The sequence below is a fragment of the Cryptomeria japonica genome, chromosome 4 (genome assembly GCF_030272615.1).
Source record: "Cryptomeria japonica chromosome 4, Sugi_1.0, whole genome shotgun sequence".
Lineage (NCBI taxonomy): Eukaryota > Viridiplantae > Streptophyta > Pinopsida > Cupressales > Cupressaceae > Cryptomeria > Cryptomeria japonica.
This window is the reverse complement of record NC_081408.1, coordinates 749,615,059-749,629,739: the sequence shown is the minus strand read 5'-3', so window position 1 is coordinate 749,629,739 and position 14,681 is coordinate 749,615,059. Positions and strand designations below refer to the sequence as shown.

The window sequence follows — 14,681 nt, the reverse complement described above, 5'->3', positions numbered from 1 at the left end:
CTTTTAGGTAAAATTTAAATTTACCTTTTGTTGTCTGCTAAGACACCTACACCACAAAATTAATTCCCGAAATAGAGCCCACAAGACCGCTTCTTTAAAATATTTTACTGACTTACAAAATCTTTCCGACTCCTCTCCGACTGTACTTCGTTTAAAGTGCCTCTATTTCTCTGTTTTTTTAAATAGGAATACAGATGTCATTTGTACAAACGGAATTACGCATTTGTGCATTTGTGCTCCTAGTCTAGTTTGCAATCTTGTTTTGGGTTCGCTTCTGCTTCTTCTTAACGTCTTGGCTTTGATAACCAGCTGAATATGGCCATTAGAAATTTCAGAAAGGTTGAAAGGAGCTCCCAAACTCCACCCGGATGGCGTTTGGCAACTGTGAAAGAAGCGCAAGAATATTCAATAAGACATATTTTAGACGATTGGGACAGAGTCCGTCTACTAGATGGCTGGATCGGAGGCTCTGGTTACTACGTCAATGTCCAAGAGCGTTTCAGACCGTGTCTTGGATACATGTTAGTCGTTGAGTCACCAACTCCCCAGATATCCGACGCAGGTCTGTATAACGTCTTTTTGCTTGATAAACTTGAATATAATAAAGTAGTTGAATATAGATGACAAAATATGTTTACTGAAAATTTCAAAGCTTCCAGTTAGTGGTGATGTTGCAATGTAAACTTTTGGCTGACGCTCTTATATTATCCGCAAAAGATGACAGGAAGGCACTCCTATATTCTGAGGTTCCTGAATTGAGTGAAGAGGGAAGAAGTGCTGCGTTCCTATTATGCTGTGAAGACTGGAACGAGGAGGTCCTTCATTGGTTGCTGCCAGGACTGGATATTCGTGCAATACACAAAGATGATCAAACGAAAGCGGCAAGCGAAGTAGTAAGCGCCATAGCCAGGAAGTGGCAGGATGTGCATGCAAAGAGCAGAGAACGAGAAAGGGAATTTTCTTTCGATGTCTTGGGGATGGGCTTTCAAGAGTCTTTGAAAGCATTGACAGTCGACACCAAAAAGTATTTGAGAGCCTTGATCAACGATGAAAATTCAGAGCAAGGAAAGATTATAGATGAGATTCTACAAGAACTCAACCGTGAAAGTGACTGGACAGAGAACTTCGAGATGTTTCAAGACTTTAGACTGGAGGTCGGTGATGAAAGTGTCTGGTATGTTGTGGTTGAAAACATGGCTTGGCAAACGTTCTACATTCTGTGCTCCGGATTATATGGTAAAGTGGTGATGCATTCTGATCCATTACTGACAGAACTGATTCACTACGCCTACTCTTTTTTAGGGAAAACCCAAAAAGAAGTAACAGCAGCGGCAAAAGAGGCCGACCCCGATTTCAAGCGGTTTGATGAGATTTTACGGTTCTCACTGTTCAGCTATAAAGGCAAGCCTGATGTTTTAAGCGCCTGTCTTCTTCGGGCGGCACAGAAAGGCGATGCAAATCTGGTTAAACGGCTCATAGATATGGACGTACAACCCTCTGCAGCAGATAATCTCCTTGATGGATCCACAGCGTTGCACCAAGCAGCAAATCTGAAAGATGAATCCAATGGGCTTAAAATCGCAGAGATGCTGCTTAGAAAAGACGAAACCCTTGCAAACGCAGTTGACAGTATAAAGAGGACGACTCTGCATAAGGCTGCCTATAGTGGCAAGGACAGAATGTGCGCACTCCTCCTCCACCACAACGCAAGCTTGACCGCCAAAGATGAGGATGGGTTTACTCCGCTTCACTACGCAATAGAAAAGAGAAGAGAGGAGGTTGTTGGTGTTCTACTTTCAGCAGGAGGAGAGGACAGTATTGAAGGGAGCGCTTGTTTGATGGATGTCGAGGACAATAAAGCAAAGACGCCCCTGGATTATGCTATTAGCGTAGGCTCCAATGAGAGTATGGTGGCGTGGCTGCTGTCAGTGTCCAGCCAACCACAATCTTATTTTGCGAAGCTGGAGGAGTACCAACCACTGTCAGCGTATCTGCGCGAGAGTTCGCGAATGGGGTATCTGGATCTCGTTCAAAAGCTGCTCGATGGAGGAGCCGATCCTCTTGAAGGAGACGATGAAGGAAAGACATCACTCCACTACGCTGCCGAGGGTGCAGACGAGGATGTGGCATGGAAAATTATTGAAAAACTGCTGTTTGATAAAAAGCAAGGAAGTATAAACTGGAGGAAAGCATCAGCGGGTGATAAATACGGAAGAAACGTGCTTCACGTCGCAGCTTTCCTTGGAAGGAGATGGCCTTGTCAACGGCTTTCAGAGGGTAACAGAAATCTTATAGATACCAAGGATCGTGATGGACAGAATGCTATGTTTCATGCAGTAGCTGGAGCCCATGACGATACCGATGTTTTAGACTACTTATTTGAAAGAAAAGAACCTAGAAATCATGTTTTGGCCAAAGATTTCAGCCAAACCACCCTTTTGCACGTGGCTGCTGCTAAAGGCAACGTAAAAATGGTTTACAAGCTTCTTTCGTTGATTTCAACAGAAGAGAGTAAGAAGAAATATGTTGGGGCACCAGACGTGCTGGGTCAAACAGCACTGCTCAAAGCAGCAAGAGGAGGCCACGGGAAAGTTGTTAAAAAGCTTCTTGAGGAGGGAGCCAATCCGTTAAAAGAACGGGATTGTGATGGCAAAACAGCTTTACATTTTGCGGCTCAAGCAGATGACGAACAAGCCGTGAAAATAGCTGAGATGCTTTTGGAAAACTGTAAATCGGAAAAACAGAAAAGCCTGCTTTTGTTTGCTTCTGCAGTTGGAATTAGTTTTCCCGTTTCTTCTCGGCTTGAAGAATATCTTAAACAGGAAAAAACTAAAATAGAGAAAACAATAGGCCTGGGGAATTCGCTTAGAGTAGCGGCAACACTAGGCGACACAGATATGACACTGGAGTGCGTCACCAGAGGCGCAAATATTGCTCTCATTCGCAATGACCAATGGATAACCACTCTCTCAGAAGACGAAAAAAAGAATGTCGAAGATGGTACGCTAGCTTATACTTTCTTTTTGCTTCTTTTCCCTATCAAAATTTTGAGCAGATAGCCGTGAATAATTTATCTTTTTTGTCCTTACACAGTTCTGAGCCAAATAAAGACTCTTGTTGAACAAGGGACTGACAAACCGGCTGTGGAGGATAACCTTGGTAGGTGTAATTATTTTGACTCCATAATTATCTAGTTGAATAATAGTTGAATATGTAGAATTTGCCAACATTTTCTATTATAACATTGGTCAGGACGAAGTCCCTTTGCCATTGGTCTGTCTGCATTATTTTTGAATCCTTTTGTGAAATCCCCTGTTACCGTGGGAATCTCGGGAGAATGGGGAATGGGCAAATCCAGTGTTATGCTTCAGGTAATCATCCTTTCTAAAGATTTTAGCACATTTACTTTACATTAATTATTAGATGTGGTATTGATCTGGTTCATTGTGCTTGCAGACAGAGAGCAATCTTCTAAAGGCAGCATCACAGTTAGCATTCTCAAAATCATTTAAAAAAGACAGTTTATTTGGAGCAGGCGAATCTGAATTATCTATCATTGGAAAAGGCAAGCGTAGGAAAATAGCATATGCAATAGAGAGGTTTGAAAGGAGGGATGACCCTGGTATAAACGAAAACATTGGAATGTCGATTAAACGAGTAAAGAACTTCACAGCAAAGGTAGATGTACACCCTACATTCATATATTAGATGCCCTTATTTACAGTTAATAATTGGTTTGATTATAAAGAAACGAGATGAATAATATCTTTTTAGAATCATGTAATAAATAATTTGATTTTAATATAAAATTTATATAAATATGTTAAATACATATTATCTATCTAAAGAAACGCATATCAATTAAAATTATTTTATTTATCTTAAAAGTATTTTATTTTACTTTAAATCATATTTACTACATATAAAAACATTTAAATTTAATTGTATCTATCTTGTTTTTTTCTCTTGATACAAATTTTTATTTTAATTTCTTAAATTTTGATTATTTGCTTACAATTTTTAATATTTAGATTTGAAACTTCTTATCATTATTAAGAAAATTATTAAAAATATAAATTTATAAAATATTTTTTAAGTGAAATAATTATTTTTTATTAATAACTTTTAAAAATTATTTACTATTAAGGATAATTATAAAATGGTATGTTAATTATTTAAGATTATCTATATTTTGTATTTTATATTTATAAATCTATGTGATGACGGTATATCTTTGTTTTTAAGTGGTGTTTATTTTAAGGTATATTTTTGTTTTTCAATGGTGTTTATTTTGAAATATAGTGTTTATAATTAATGTTAATATATCATGCTAGGATAGTCTTGCTACTAATCTTGTCATCTTATAATCTAGTTTATTGCATTTTTAAGATCATGCATAGCTTAGGATGCATTTCATTGTAAAATCAATTAGAACATCCCTCGTTCTTGCATTTGTCATCCCTAAACCATTTTGCTCAGTGATCTGAGAGCAAAAACATTGGTTTGAGGGACCTTGTGAGATAGAGAACCATGGAACCATCCTTGGGAAGTTGAGTCATCCTTCATGACTCCATAACTTGCACCAAGAAGTCTTGTTGGTGTGTGAGCAAGGCTCCTTAGGCTTCATTTTTCACATTTTAAGTTCTATTGACCTGCTTTTTCCACATACAGTTAATATTTTGACATGTGAATGGTTGTCAAACTTAAGTCAAAAGGTAAAAATTTTTGTTTGGACTAACACACTGACACATTACATTCCACCCCTTGCTGCCATTGTAGAATATCTCTTGGCATTAATAATCTATTTTAAAAGAAAACAAAACTAAAATATATAACACAATTTTAACTATCTCTATAAAATGACTCAAACAAATTCATAATGTATTTTAGAGAAGAAAAATGAGTTTTAATTCAAAACTTGTCATATTTTGTGTGTAAGAAAATAAAATCATTAAACCCTTTAGTTAATAATGTACCTCAATATCTAATGGGTCACATCAACTCTTTCTTAAATGATTCATAATGCATCTTACATTCAACTATGTAAACAAATATGTTCTTTAGACATAATTGCACCCATGATCTCCTTGTTTCTTCCATTCAAACATCTTTCACATATTTTGTTTATCACCTATTGACTTATATGCCAATAATTCAAAATTGAGAGTCCAAGATCTTTATTTAAGGACAAGCTCTAGGTCGATGGAATCATTGAAATATATCATTAGAATATATAAATATATTATAAAAATTCATTTACATTCACATGGAAACCTAATGGTAAAAAATGATACCATTTATTTATGCATGGATTATTTATGAAACTTTTGTTCTTTAGAATACACTTATTCTCTAAAACCCTAACCTAATTATTGTAATAAATTAGTTGTATTTAATATAATTTCAATATTTAATTTTGTATAATATTTATTTTAATGGATAATTGTTCCTTATATTAATATAGCAAAAAAATACATTGTATGTCTCTTGTATAACCATTTCATCATAGTATAGAAACAGACGTGTCTATTCTGGTTCCAAAATGACAGTACGGATTAGTCATGCATTTTACACCGTCATTTTGCAATTAACGGCTGCAAAATTGACTACCCTGTTTCTAACACGCTATACGAAAACTCCGTTTTGAAACCAGAAGAGACGCAGCCTATAGAAACCACTACCCTACTATCATCTACTCCCAGACATAAAACTAACTGTAAATTGGACTCGAAGTCCCTAATCAAATCATCACCAAAAATGCCTAGCCCCAGAAACTAACTGAATTGTTTGGCAATTGGGCACGCAATCCCCATTCAAAACATAATAAAAATTAAAAACTTATCCGTCACATGGTGCTCGTCTTCTGCGTCATGATACTTTTGCCTCGGTCTTTCATCTCATCTGCTACCATCACATTCCTAGGTTCATCTATCAGACTCTCCATGTGGAAGTACGAGGAACCCTCAAGGAGTCTCCTCCGTTTAGCCGAATATGAACCCACCAACTGACCATGTTTATGTTTTATGGGAGACGACTCAGCGTTTTCTTGGCCTTTATTTCTTGGAAACCACTTCGCAACCTCCTCCCGTACCATCTGTGCCTTCCTCGACTTTAGAAAGTCCTTGACTCATTGTAAACCAATTTGGGCCAATGCTCGACAGACCTCCTTGTTCCCATTAGCACTCCATACTAAAAATGATCTTAGTGGCGGAATGAACTCACTGACATGCAACCAATCACTATAGGAGCACAAAAAGCGTTCACCCCTTCTCGCCATTCCTAAGGTTAGCCATTCCTCAAGAGTCAACACCATTCATCCTTCACATAACTATGCATGATCCAGAATACAAAATCGTTCGACTCCAATTTTAAAGACCAGACCATAAAGATTGATGCAATATCAATGTCGGTACACTACCTATATTGAGCATTCAAGTATTCGTCACCCAACACAATTTTCACACTGTTTAGGAAAGATTGGTCACTAATCTTGAATACATGAGACGACTGTTCATCTGATATCTTCCCCCATAAAGCAACCATCGATTTTGTAGTCTGCAAAGAAAAAATTGCTTGCATTTTGTCGCCTGCTCTTCCTTATCCCTCTAAAATTAGTGGCTTCTCGCAGACCCTTTGTGTTTCTACCAAGCACCTTGGCATTGAATGACGATCCACAAACCTGATTCCTCTCGAGCATGCTACGTTATTACTATCAGCTACTTCAATTTGAAAAGATATGGGCAATCCCACTCAAATAGAAACTTGCTCCTTGCCTTTAAAATACCATCTGGCTGTCCCCAACTTCAGCAATAAATAAGTTAGAATTCTTGTTAAAGATTAGATTTACTGCTATATCCATCCAGTACCAAGTGCGCTATCCTTCCAAGCTTCGGCACTCTCACCTCGTCCTTTCGCACATGCGAGAAGTTAATGCTCCCTCAAGCTACCATAATCACCCTCGAAGCTTTACCATCCACAAATGCACATTGTCTCTCTGGTTCACTCTGCCACCTTCATTTATGATCATCTTTCCCGAAATTTCTTCACTACTAAGTCTCTAACGTGCCCAAATTTAAATTCAAAATGATCGCTAATGTTTGAGGCCAACTCTTTTAACACATCAGTCTCGAAGTATTGCCACTTGATTTCACCAACCCGGAGAGAAAAAGTCGAATTGTCTTGTGAACCACTTCTTTATTACCCTCCCTTAGAACATGGGACACCTTGAAATTATTAAAATCGGCCAAGCTTTGGATGTTCATTTGAATGATCTAATCAACTTTACAATTGTTTGCCATCCCTTTTAATATCGTATTCACAATAATTTGTGAATCACCTTCAAGATGAAAGTTTTCCACATTCAACTATTTTCCATACGAACTGCCATAAGAGCAGCCACTGCCTCTGCTTCATTATTAGAATCCCAGACCTCTGGCTATAATTCTACCTTCACGATCCCTAGCTACGTAACCTGCACTAGTAGGTCTCAGGTTCCCTTTTGCCATGCTATCGAAATTGACCTTGATGAAACTTTGATCCAGAAGTTTCCATTTTCTTAATTTTACATCACCTGTCAAAGGATTAACCCTTTTAGACCCATTAGCAGGTCTAAATATGTTGCCCATCTTGGGGTTGGAACCCACTTAATTTGTACAATTTTGTCCAATACGGTAACTCTTTATAATAATCATAATTTCTAATATGTAGTAACTCTTTAGTTTACATCAACAATCACAACTATTGATAACTTATAAAGTTGTATCTCCTTACAATTATACTTTGATATGTTTCTTAGAGAAAATAGTGAAAATAAGAACAATGAAATCTAAATTGCTCATGGTTTCTCTTTTAAGATTGTGAAGTATAATATAAAATCTTAATAAGATATATGATGAATAGTGTCTTGACCATATTATTTTTGAACTATTGAGAACTTATTAATGTTTCTGATCACATACTGATATTAAATTGGAAAGAACAGGTTTCGAAAACAATTTTTGAAAAGAGCAAGAAACAAGCAGCAGAGCAAGCAGACTCGAAAAATCCCTCCAAGGTGAATAATTTGAGCGAGAAACAAGCAACAGCCTCCGAGGTAAATAATTTGAGTAATAAAAAAGCAATGGAACACCCAGACTCAAAAATATCCTCGAAGATAAATAATATACGTGATCTAATTATAATGTTTTAACTTCAATTCATCAATATTATCAATAATTTTTGTGAAATTTAATTTAATAAATTATATTGTTAGAATGTTTGATTTCCTCTTTGAGAGCATCCTATTTCAGGTGGATCTATCTCTATTTTATAGAGAAGGCATCTCTCAACTAAAGCTTGTATCATGGGTTAGGAAAATGACATGGATAGAAGATTCTTTGAAATATTCGTTATTTTCCATTCAATTCGAAATTAATGGTGGAAGAGTATTAATTGCACTGAAAAAATTAATTGAATCAGGTCGAATTAAGTTGTTTGATGGTCTTTGAACCAAACTTTCGCCATTGATATCCAAATTAAGAGTGACTCCATTGTACGGATTGTTGCAGGTGACGGATACCCACATTTCTTCAGGGTTCCCCTCAAGGTTTCGCAAATTTTGGAGTAAGCTCCGAGCACTATGGGAGGAATCTGCACCTTTCGATTTGCCCAAGTTTAATGAGTTCTTAGGAGGAAAATATGAACTTAAACATCATCAAATTTTTAAGTCCCTGGCCGTCATTGACAGGCGTGATATGGTAAGCAATACTTCAACAATTGTAAATGTCGTTGACTTTTTAACCCTCTCCTATATTCCAACTCATCCACGCAACTGGACTGTTGACATTCTGATGGTTTTATTTAAAAGTATGATATGGTACTTAAGAGTACGAGCTGAAAACCTAGTAGTAGAGAGTTCGACCTACTTTACATGGATATATTTTCTATAAAACATTTAAACTTATAAATTCCTTAAGATGATCGATTCTATCTCCATTTCTCAGCATATTTTAATTTAACGATTTGTATTTGTTCTGGATCTGGCGAGATTCAGTTTGAACAAGAGGAAGCAAGTGGGTCTGGAAATCAAATGGTCAGTGAAATGCCATGGGAGGAATACTCGTTGCAGGGGAACACACCTTCCATTTTGACAGTACAATACAATGCCTGGCATTACAGAGATGAAACCGAGGCATGGGCTGGTCTCGCAGTAGAAATCACAAAAGAATTGGAAGCAACGATGACGGTGGCGCACAAGCTGAGGACTAGCTGGATATATAATTGGATAAACCGCAGAGACATAATCTGTTTGAATGTAATCTTCCCATTCATTCTCGCATTACTGGTGGCCATCTTTCTCACTATCATTGTATGGTTAGTATTTGATACAGCCCATAATAAAGATATAAAGAAACTTAAATATGGAGGTTTACCAACATCGATGATTGTATTTGCTTGGGGTTTAGGGAAGTTGGTCATCTCTTTTGTCAAACCTATCAGTTCTCAGGTCGTCGATTATATATGTCTGCCAGACCATAGGCAAAAGCTTGGTTATCAAAAGCAGGTTATTTCTGATATCAACTTTTTGAAAAAAAATCTGAGTTATAAATTCTCCTGGAAGTGGGAGGCGTTTGCTTTTATATGGTGCTGCATTACTTGGAGATGGAAAGATAACTATGTTCCAGGAACAAAGATTCCCAAGATGCCCCCTGCTTCTGGTAATAAACTCAGGATGATAGTCTTCGTCGACGATCTCGATCGTTGCGAAGAAAATGTTATTCTGCAGGTATAACTTTTAAAACCCCGTCTATTTGTAGTTGCTGTAATTATCAAATATTAGTCTCAAGTTTTCTAAATTTCTTAAATAACTTTTGAATTGCAGGTATTGTCAGCAGTGAATCTGGTTTTGGCCGCTTGCGAGATCAACGTTATTTTGAGCATGGAAAAGAGCATGATCCAAAGGGCAATATTAAGGAAGTACGGGAACATCAAGAACAAAGATAATAAGTCCAATGAGGAGTTAGCAGAGAAATATTTAAGGAAGATAGTTCAGCTGCCGCTACACCTTCCAGACCCTAGCGACTCAGAGTCCAGTGACTTTTTGAAATGGCAGCTAGGTATGTGGGATAGTATACATGGTTCTACGGGTCTAGCAGAAGAAACAGAAAAGAATACTGCTCATGAGTGTAACAAACTGAATCCGAAGTTTCAAATTTCAACTCCTCCACCTTTAGAGAAATTTAAACAAGGTGGATATCTCTAACTCTACATAAGTGGGATTAGTCATATTTTATATTTGCTCTAACAGATGAATTCTCTTTCTTCCAATAAAAATGTTCTTGTAGGTAGAGAAGCAAGAAAAGAATATTTTAGAGAATGTGTAGCTAAAATCCGAAGAGACCTAGCCAAGTCAGAAAATGGGAGACGATCCATCTCTGGAGTTGAAGATGCAACGACTGAGACAGATGAGACAACCGACAGTGAACACTCAATAGATGAAGAAGGCACAGGTTTCAAATTTATCATATTAATTTTGTTATCTATGACTTTCCGAATCCAGATTGCTTACATTATAAGTTTTATTTTTCTTCATAAAATATATGTAAATTGTATTTTAATTTATATGTACAAAATGTTTGTTACCAAAAGGCTCCGGAGTTGAAGAAGAAACGACAGAGATACACGAGACAACCGACCGTGAACATGCAATAGATGAAGAAGGTGCGGGCATTGTGAAACGTGACACACCTGGCATTGAGAAAGCAGGTGAATATATCATTCAAATATACAGAGCATTTTAGTGATGATTTGTGCAATGTACGATCACACAATTCACAACCCGTTCTCATTCAAAATGTTTCTTAGCAGAAGGCTCCGGAGTTGAAGATGCAATGATCGAGATAGATGATGCACCGAATATTGAACAGACAATCAAAAGAGATGAACAACAAAAAGAAAATGAAAAAGCAGGTGCATATATCATTCAAAAACGCAGAACATTTCTAGGTAATAATCTATGCAATGTGAGATCACACAATTCACTACCCGTTTTCATTCAAAATGTTTGTCAGCAGAGAGGGCATCTCCGATGACACAAATATTCTGTTTTTGCAACAAATATCTCCGATCACACAAGGAGATAGATAAAGCAATCGAGATTGAACAGCCAATCATAGGAGATGAACAAGGCGCAGGTTTCAAGTTTAATAGGCTAGCTATTCTTTTCTTTATAAAATATATGCAAACTGTATCTTAATTTACATCTACATAATCATGCCCGACTGCGACTATAAAATGTCTGTTCATTGAAAAAACTGCAAGAAAAATAACAGCTTGACGTTTGTTGCAGGTGATCAACAACAGCTAGTAGGCAGCAAGGGCAAGCGCAAGACAAGTCTTATGGATGATCTCTCCTCGATAGATGAAGAAGGCACAGGTTTCAAATTTATTATATTGATTTTGTTTTCTATGACTTTCCGAATCCAGATTCCTTACATTATAAGTTTTATTTTTCTTCATAAAATATATGTAGATTGTATTTTAATTTATATGTACAAAATATTTATTACCAAAAGGCTCCGGAGTTGAAGAAGAAACGACAGAGATACACGAGACAACCGACCGTGAACATGCAATAGATGAAGAAGGTGCGGGCATTGTGAAACGTGACACACCTGGCATTGAGAAAGCAGGTGAATATATCATTCAAATACACAGCATTTTTAGTGATGATTTGTGCAATGTACGATCACACAATTCACAATCCGTTCTCATTCAAAATGTTTGTTAGCAGCAGGCTCCGGATTTGAAGGTGCAATGGTTAAGATAGATATGACACCCAATATTGAAAAGAGAATCAAAAGAGATGAACAAAAAGAAATTGAAAAAGCAGGTGCATATATCATTAAGAAACGCAGAAAATTTCTAGGTAATAATTTATGCATTGTGCGATCACACAATTCACTACCCGTTTTCATTCAAAATGTTTGTTAGCAGACAGGGCATCTCCGATGACACAAATATTCTGTTTTTGCAACAAATATCTCCGATCACACAAGGAGATAGATAAAGCAACCGAGATTGGAGAGCCAATCAAAGGAGATGAACAAGGCGCAGGTTTCAAGTTTAATAGGCTAGCTATACTTTTCTTTATAAAATATATGCGAACTGTATCTTAATTTACATCTACATAATCATGCCCGACTGCGACTATAAAATGTCTGATCATTGAAAAAACTGCAAGAAAAATAACAGCTTGACGTTTGTTGCAGGTGATCAACAACAGCTAGTAGGCAGCAAGGGCAAGCCCAAGACAAGTCTTATGGATGATCTCTCCTCGATAATCAGTGCATTGCTCATCCCTAGATATACCCCAGGAGAAACGAGTGCCTTTCGCTTTCTTCATACTCGGTGCACACGTAGTAGAAAACTTCCCCGAGAGTGGAAATGTTTGATGGCATACCATCGCCTAGCATGGAATATTTTGTCTCTAACCCCCGACAGTATCAACAGAGTGGAAGGATGGCAGGTTCAACTTATTGCATGGATTTTCGTTTGCTGGGAGTGGAGGGACCTCATAACAATTCTTATTAAAGTAAGATACCATCACAACCAGTTTTTACTCGTGTTCACTTGAACGGACAGCAGTAGTTAATTTATTTCCGTAAGCACAAAATTTTACATCTTATAAGCAAAAATTAAAAATTCTTTGTATGCACTGATGCAGGATTGGAACAAGCTTAAGGTTTTAAGAAATTGGAAAGCTAAAGAGGGGCCTTCTCTGAGAGAGATTGTTGAGCATTATATCGATGAGAGGTGGCCAGCTGACAAGGAGAGCGAGAATTTTCGGGGAAACGAGAAGAGCGCCACAAAAAAGGAGGATGATGCCACTGAAAAAGAGGAGAAGACAAGTGGGAACATGATAACAATTTCCAGCGAGGACACAGAGGGAGATGATTATCTAAAAAAGATTTTGAAAGAGCAGAAGGAGATGAGGGAAGCTCTAGCAAAGGTTCAGGAAGATATGAGGGAAGCTCTAAGAAAGGTTCAGGAGGATATGAGGGAGATGAGGGAAATGGTCAAGAATAAAGTATTCAAAGGGGAAGAACACAACAAAGGAGAAAGCTCTCAACCACAGGGCACAACAGTAGAAGACATGGAAGGACAAAACACAGTGCAACAGTACACAACTGCTGAGGAGCGAGAAGAATGGAATAAGTTGAGAGACGCATTGCGGCGATACAATGTTTCAATGGATGGCTTTCAAGCCTTCCAAAAATTTAGGTTTTACTGCCAGCCTGGACATCTTCCATGGCCATTGCCCGAACAAGCCTAAAACTCACCTGCCATGCAAGGCATTTCTGTTGCTTTTCTATGGTACTATTCATTTCAAAAAATTGATTACAGATTGATCCATGAGCAAAAATACATTGTCATAAATTTTTGTTTTATGATTTGAATAACCTTATTTATGATATTACATAAGAATTGTTGACTATTGTGTCTTTTCCTTATCTGTAAGGATGAGCTTCAAGCAGAAATTAGCTTCAAAAACCTGTATTTGTAGCAGTGCACATATAAAATTAAACTAAGATTAATGATCATTGTTATCGGTACTTTAATCCTGATGAAGGAGAGATTTTAAAATATTGGATAGAATAAGATTAAAAAATATGGTCTGTTGCACCAAACAAAAACATGTTCCAGTTTGTTTGCTGCAATTTTGATTTGTTCTGGTCTTATTCGGCATTTCTCAGCTTTGCAGGAGTTTCATCTTCGCCGTCGCCCAAGTGTCTAAACCTCTTAAATATCTTTGATCACATTGTTTTTTGCGGTCACGATTATAAATATTGCAACAGTCGGCAACGAGTAATGTAGATTAAGCCAAGTGAATCCAGAACAAGGATGCTGAACTGATTGAGAAAATGCCTTACAAGGATAGGAGTGAAAATGGCCGCCATGATATTTGTTTTATGTTGCAATGAGAAGGTTCAGCTTTGGTTTAATTAAGGATCCGACTTTAAATAAATCGGTTGAAACGCATTTAATAGTATCCAGTGGTAAGCCCGGTGAATTCACAATGGCATAGTGCCCAATTCTCTTAACTCAACACCCTTGAGGTCTGCCTCCAGCACCTGTGCGATTCCATACTGCAATTTGTTACTATAAATTGCATAGGCTTGCCTATGTTCTTCATGGAGGTTTCTAATTTCGATCGACATACATTTGGGAGGATAGGTTGGGATGTTTTTTTTGGCTAGGTGTGTTAATCATAAATCAGCTGATACCAAATTCAAGTCAATAATCGTGCCTATCTTTGTTGATTGCTGTTGGGATTTTTCCCTTTTCCCTTGTGCTTTTTCTTTTGGCGTTATTCTTTCTTAGCTTCTTGAATGTCGTTGTTTTTGGTTGCAGGGGTTCCCCTTTATCATTCAAAGAGATCATTTGTTCTGACCAACCCTCCTCTTTTAGGTGAGATGTAGCAAATGAATTCAGTTTAGAATAATATTCTGAACATCATATTAATTTTTCTTTTTACTGGTTGTCAGGAAAAGAGTGCAAATAGATCAATTATCAAATGATTTGCTTTAAATTTGAGAATGTGTTCTGATTTAAAAGTTCATGGGTATTTGGATTTCCTTGTTCCTCTTGAACGTATAGACTCAAAGAAATTGACAGCCTAAGTGGAATATAGAATTTATTTT

The 14,681-nt window shown here is 37.1% G+C and overlaps 2 protein-coding genes across 2 annotated transcripts; both read left to right on the top strand.

The window, feature by feature from the left end:
- Positions 1 to 315: 315 nt before the first annotated feature.
- LOC131076693 (uncharacterized) lies at positions 316 to 10,778 on the top strand. Its single transcript, XM_059219455.1, has 11 exons — positions 316 to 562; positions 718 to 3,000; positions 3,094 to 3,159; positions 3,253 to 3,371; positions 3,457 to 3,678; positions 7,982 to 8,092; positions 8,547 to 8,735; positions 9,032 to 9,763; positions 9,860 to 10,226; positions 10,323 to 10,487; positions 10,627 to 10,778. Exons 1-11 carry the CDS (start codon positions 316 to 318, stop codon positions 10,776 to 10,778), a joined length of 4,653 nt encoding a protein of 1,550 aa, XP_059075438.1.
- Positions 10,779 to 11,156: 378 nt separating this feature from the next.
- Positions 11,157 to 13,336, top strand: LOC131875355 (uncharacterized). The gene is made up of 6 exons (XM_059219454.1): positions 11,157 to 11,178; positions 11,327 to 11,413; positions 11,553 to 11,669; positions 11,768 to 11,905; positions 12,249 to 12,571; positions 12,704 to 13,336. The coding sequence occupies exons 1-6, from the start codon at positions 11,157 to 11,159 to the stop codon at positions 13,310 to 13,312; spliced, it is 1,296 nt and encodes a 431-aa protein (XP_059075437.1). The 3' UTR covers positions 13,313 to 13,336.
- Positions 13,337 to 14,681: the final 1,345 nt, after the last annotated feature.

Excerpts from the sequence above, each read along its gene's own strand:
- LOC131076693 (XM_059219455.1), top strand. The coding sequence starts at position 316 with ATGGCCATTAGAAATTTCAGAAAGGTTGAAAGGAGCTCCCAAACTCCA. Across the intron at positions 8,093-8,546 it reads AACAAGCAACAGCCTCCGAG|GTGACGGATACCCACATTTC; the intron begins GTAAATAATTTG and ends GGATTGTTGCAG. Across the intron at positions 8,736-9,031 it reads TCATTGACAGGCGTGATATG|TTTGAACAAGAGGAAGCAAG; the intron begins GTAAGCAATACT and ends GGCGAGATTCAG.
- LOC131875355 (XM_059219454.1), top strand. The coding sequence starts at position 11,157 with ATGAACAAGGCGCAGGTTTCAA. Across the intron at positions 11,906-12,248 it reads GAAACGCAGAAAATTTCTAG|GTGATCAACAACAGCTAGTA; the intron begins GTAATAATTTAT and ends CGTTTGTTGCAG. Across the intron at positions 12,572-12,703 it reads TCATAACAATTCTTATTAAA|GATTGGAACAAGCTTAAGGT; the intron begins GTAAGATACCAT and ends GCACTGATGCAG.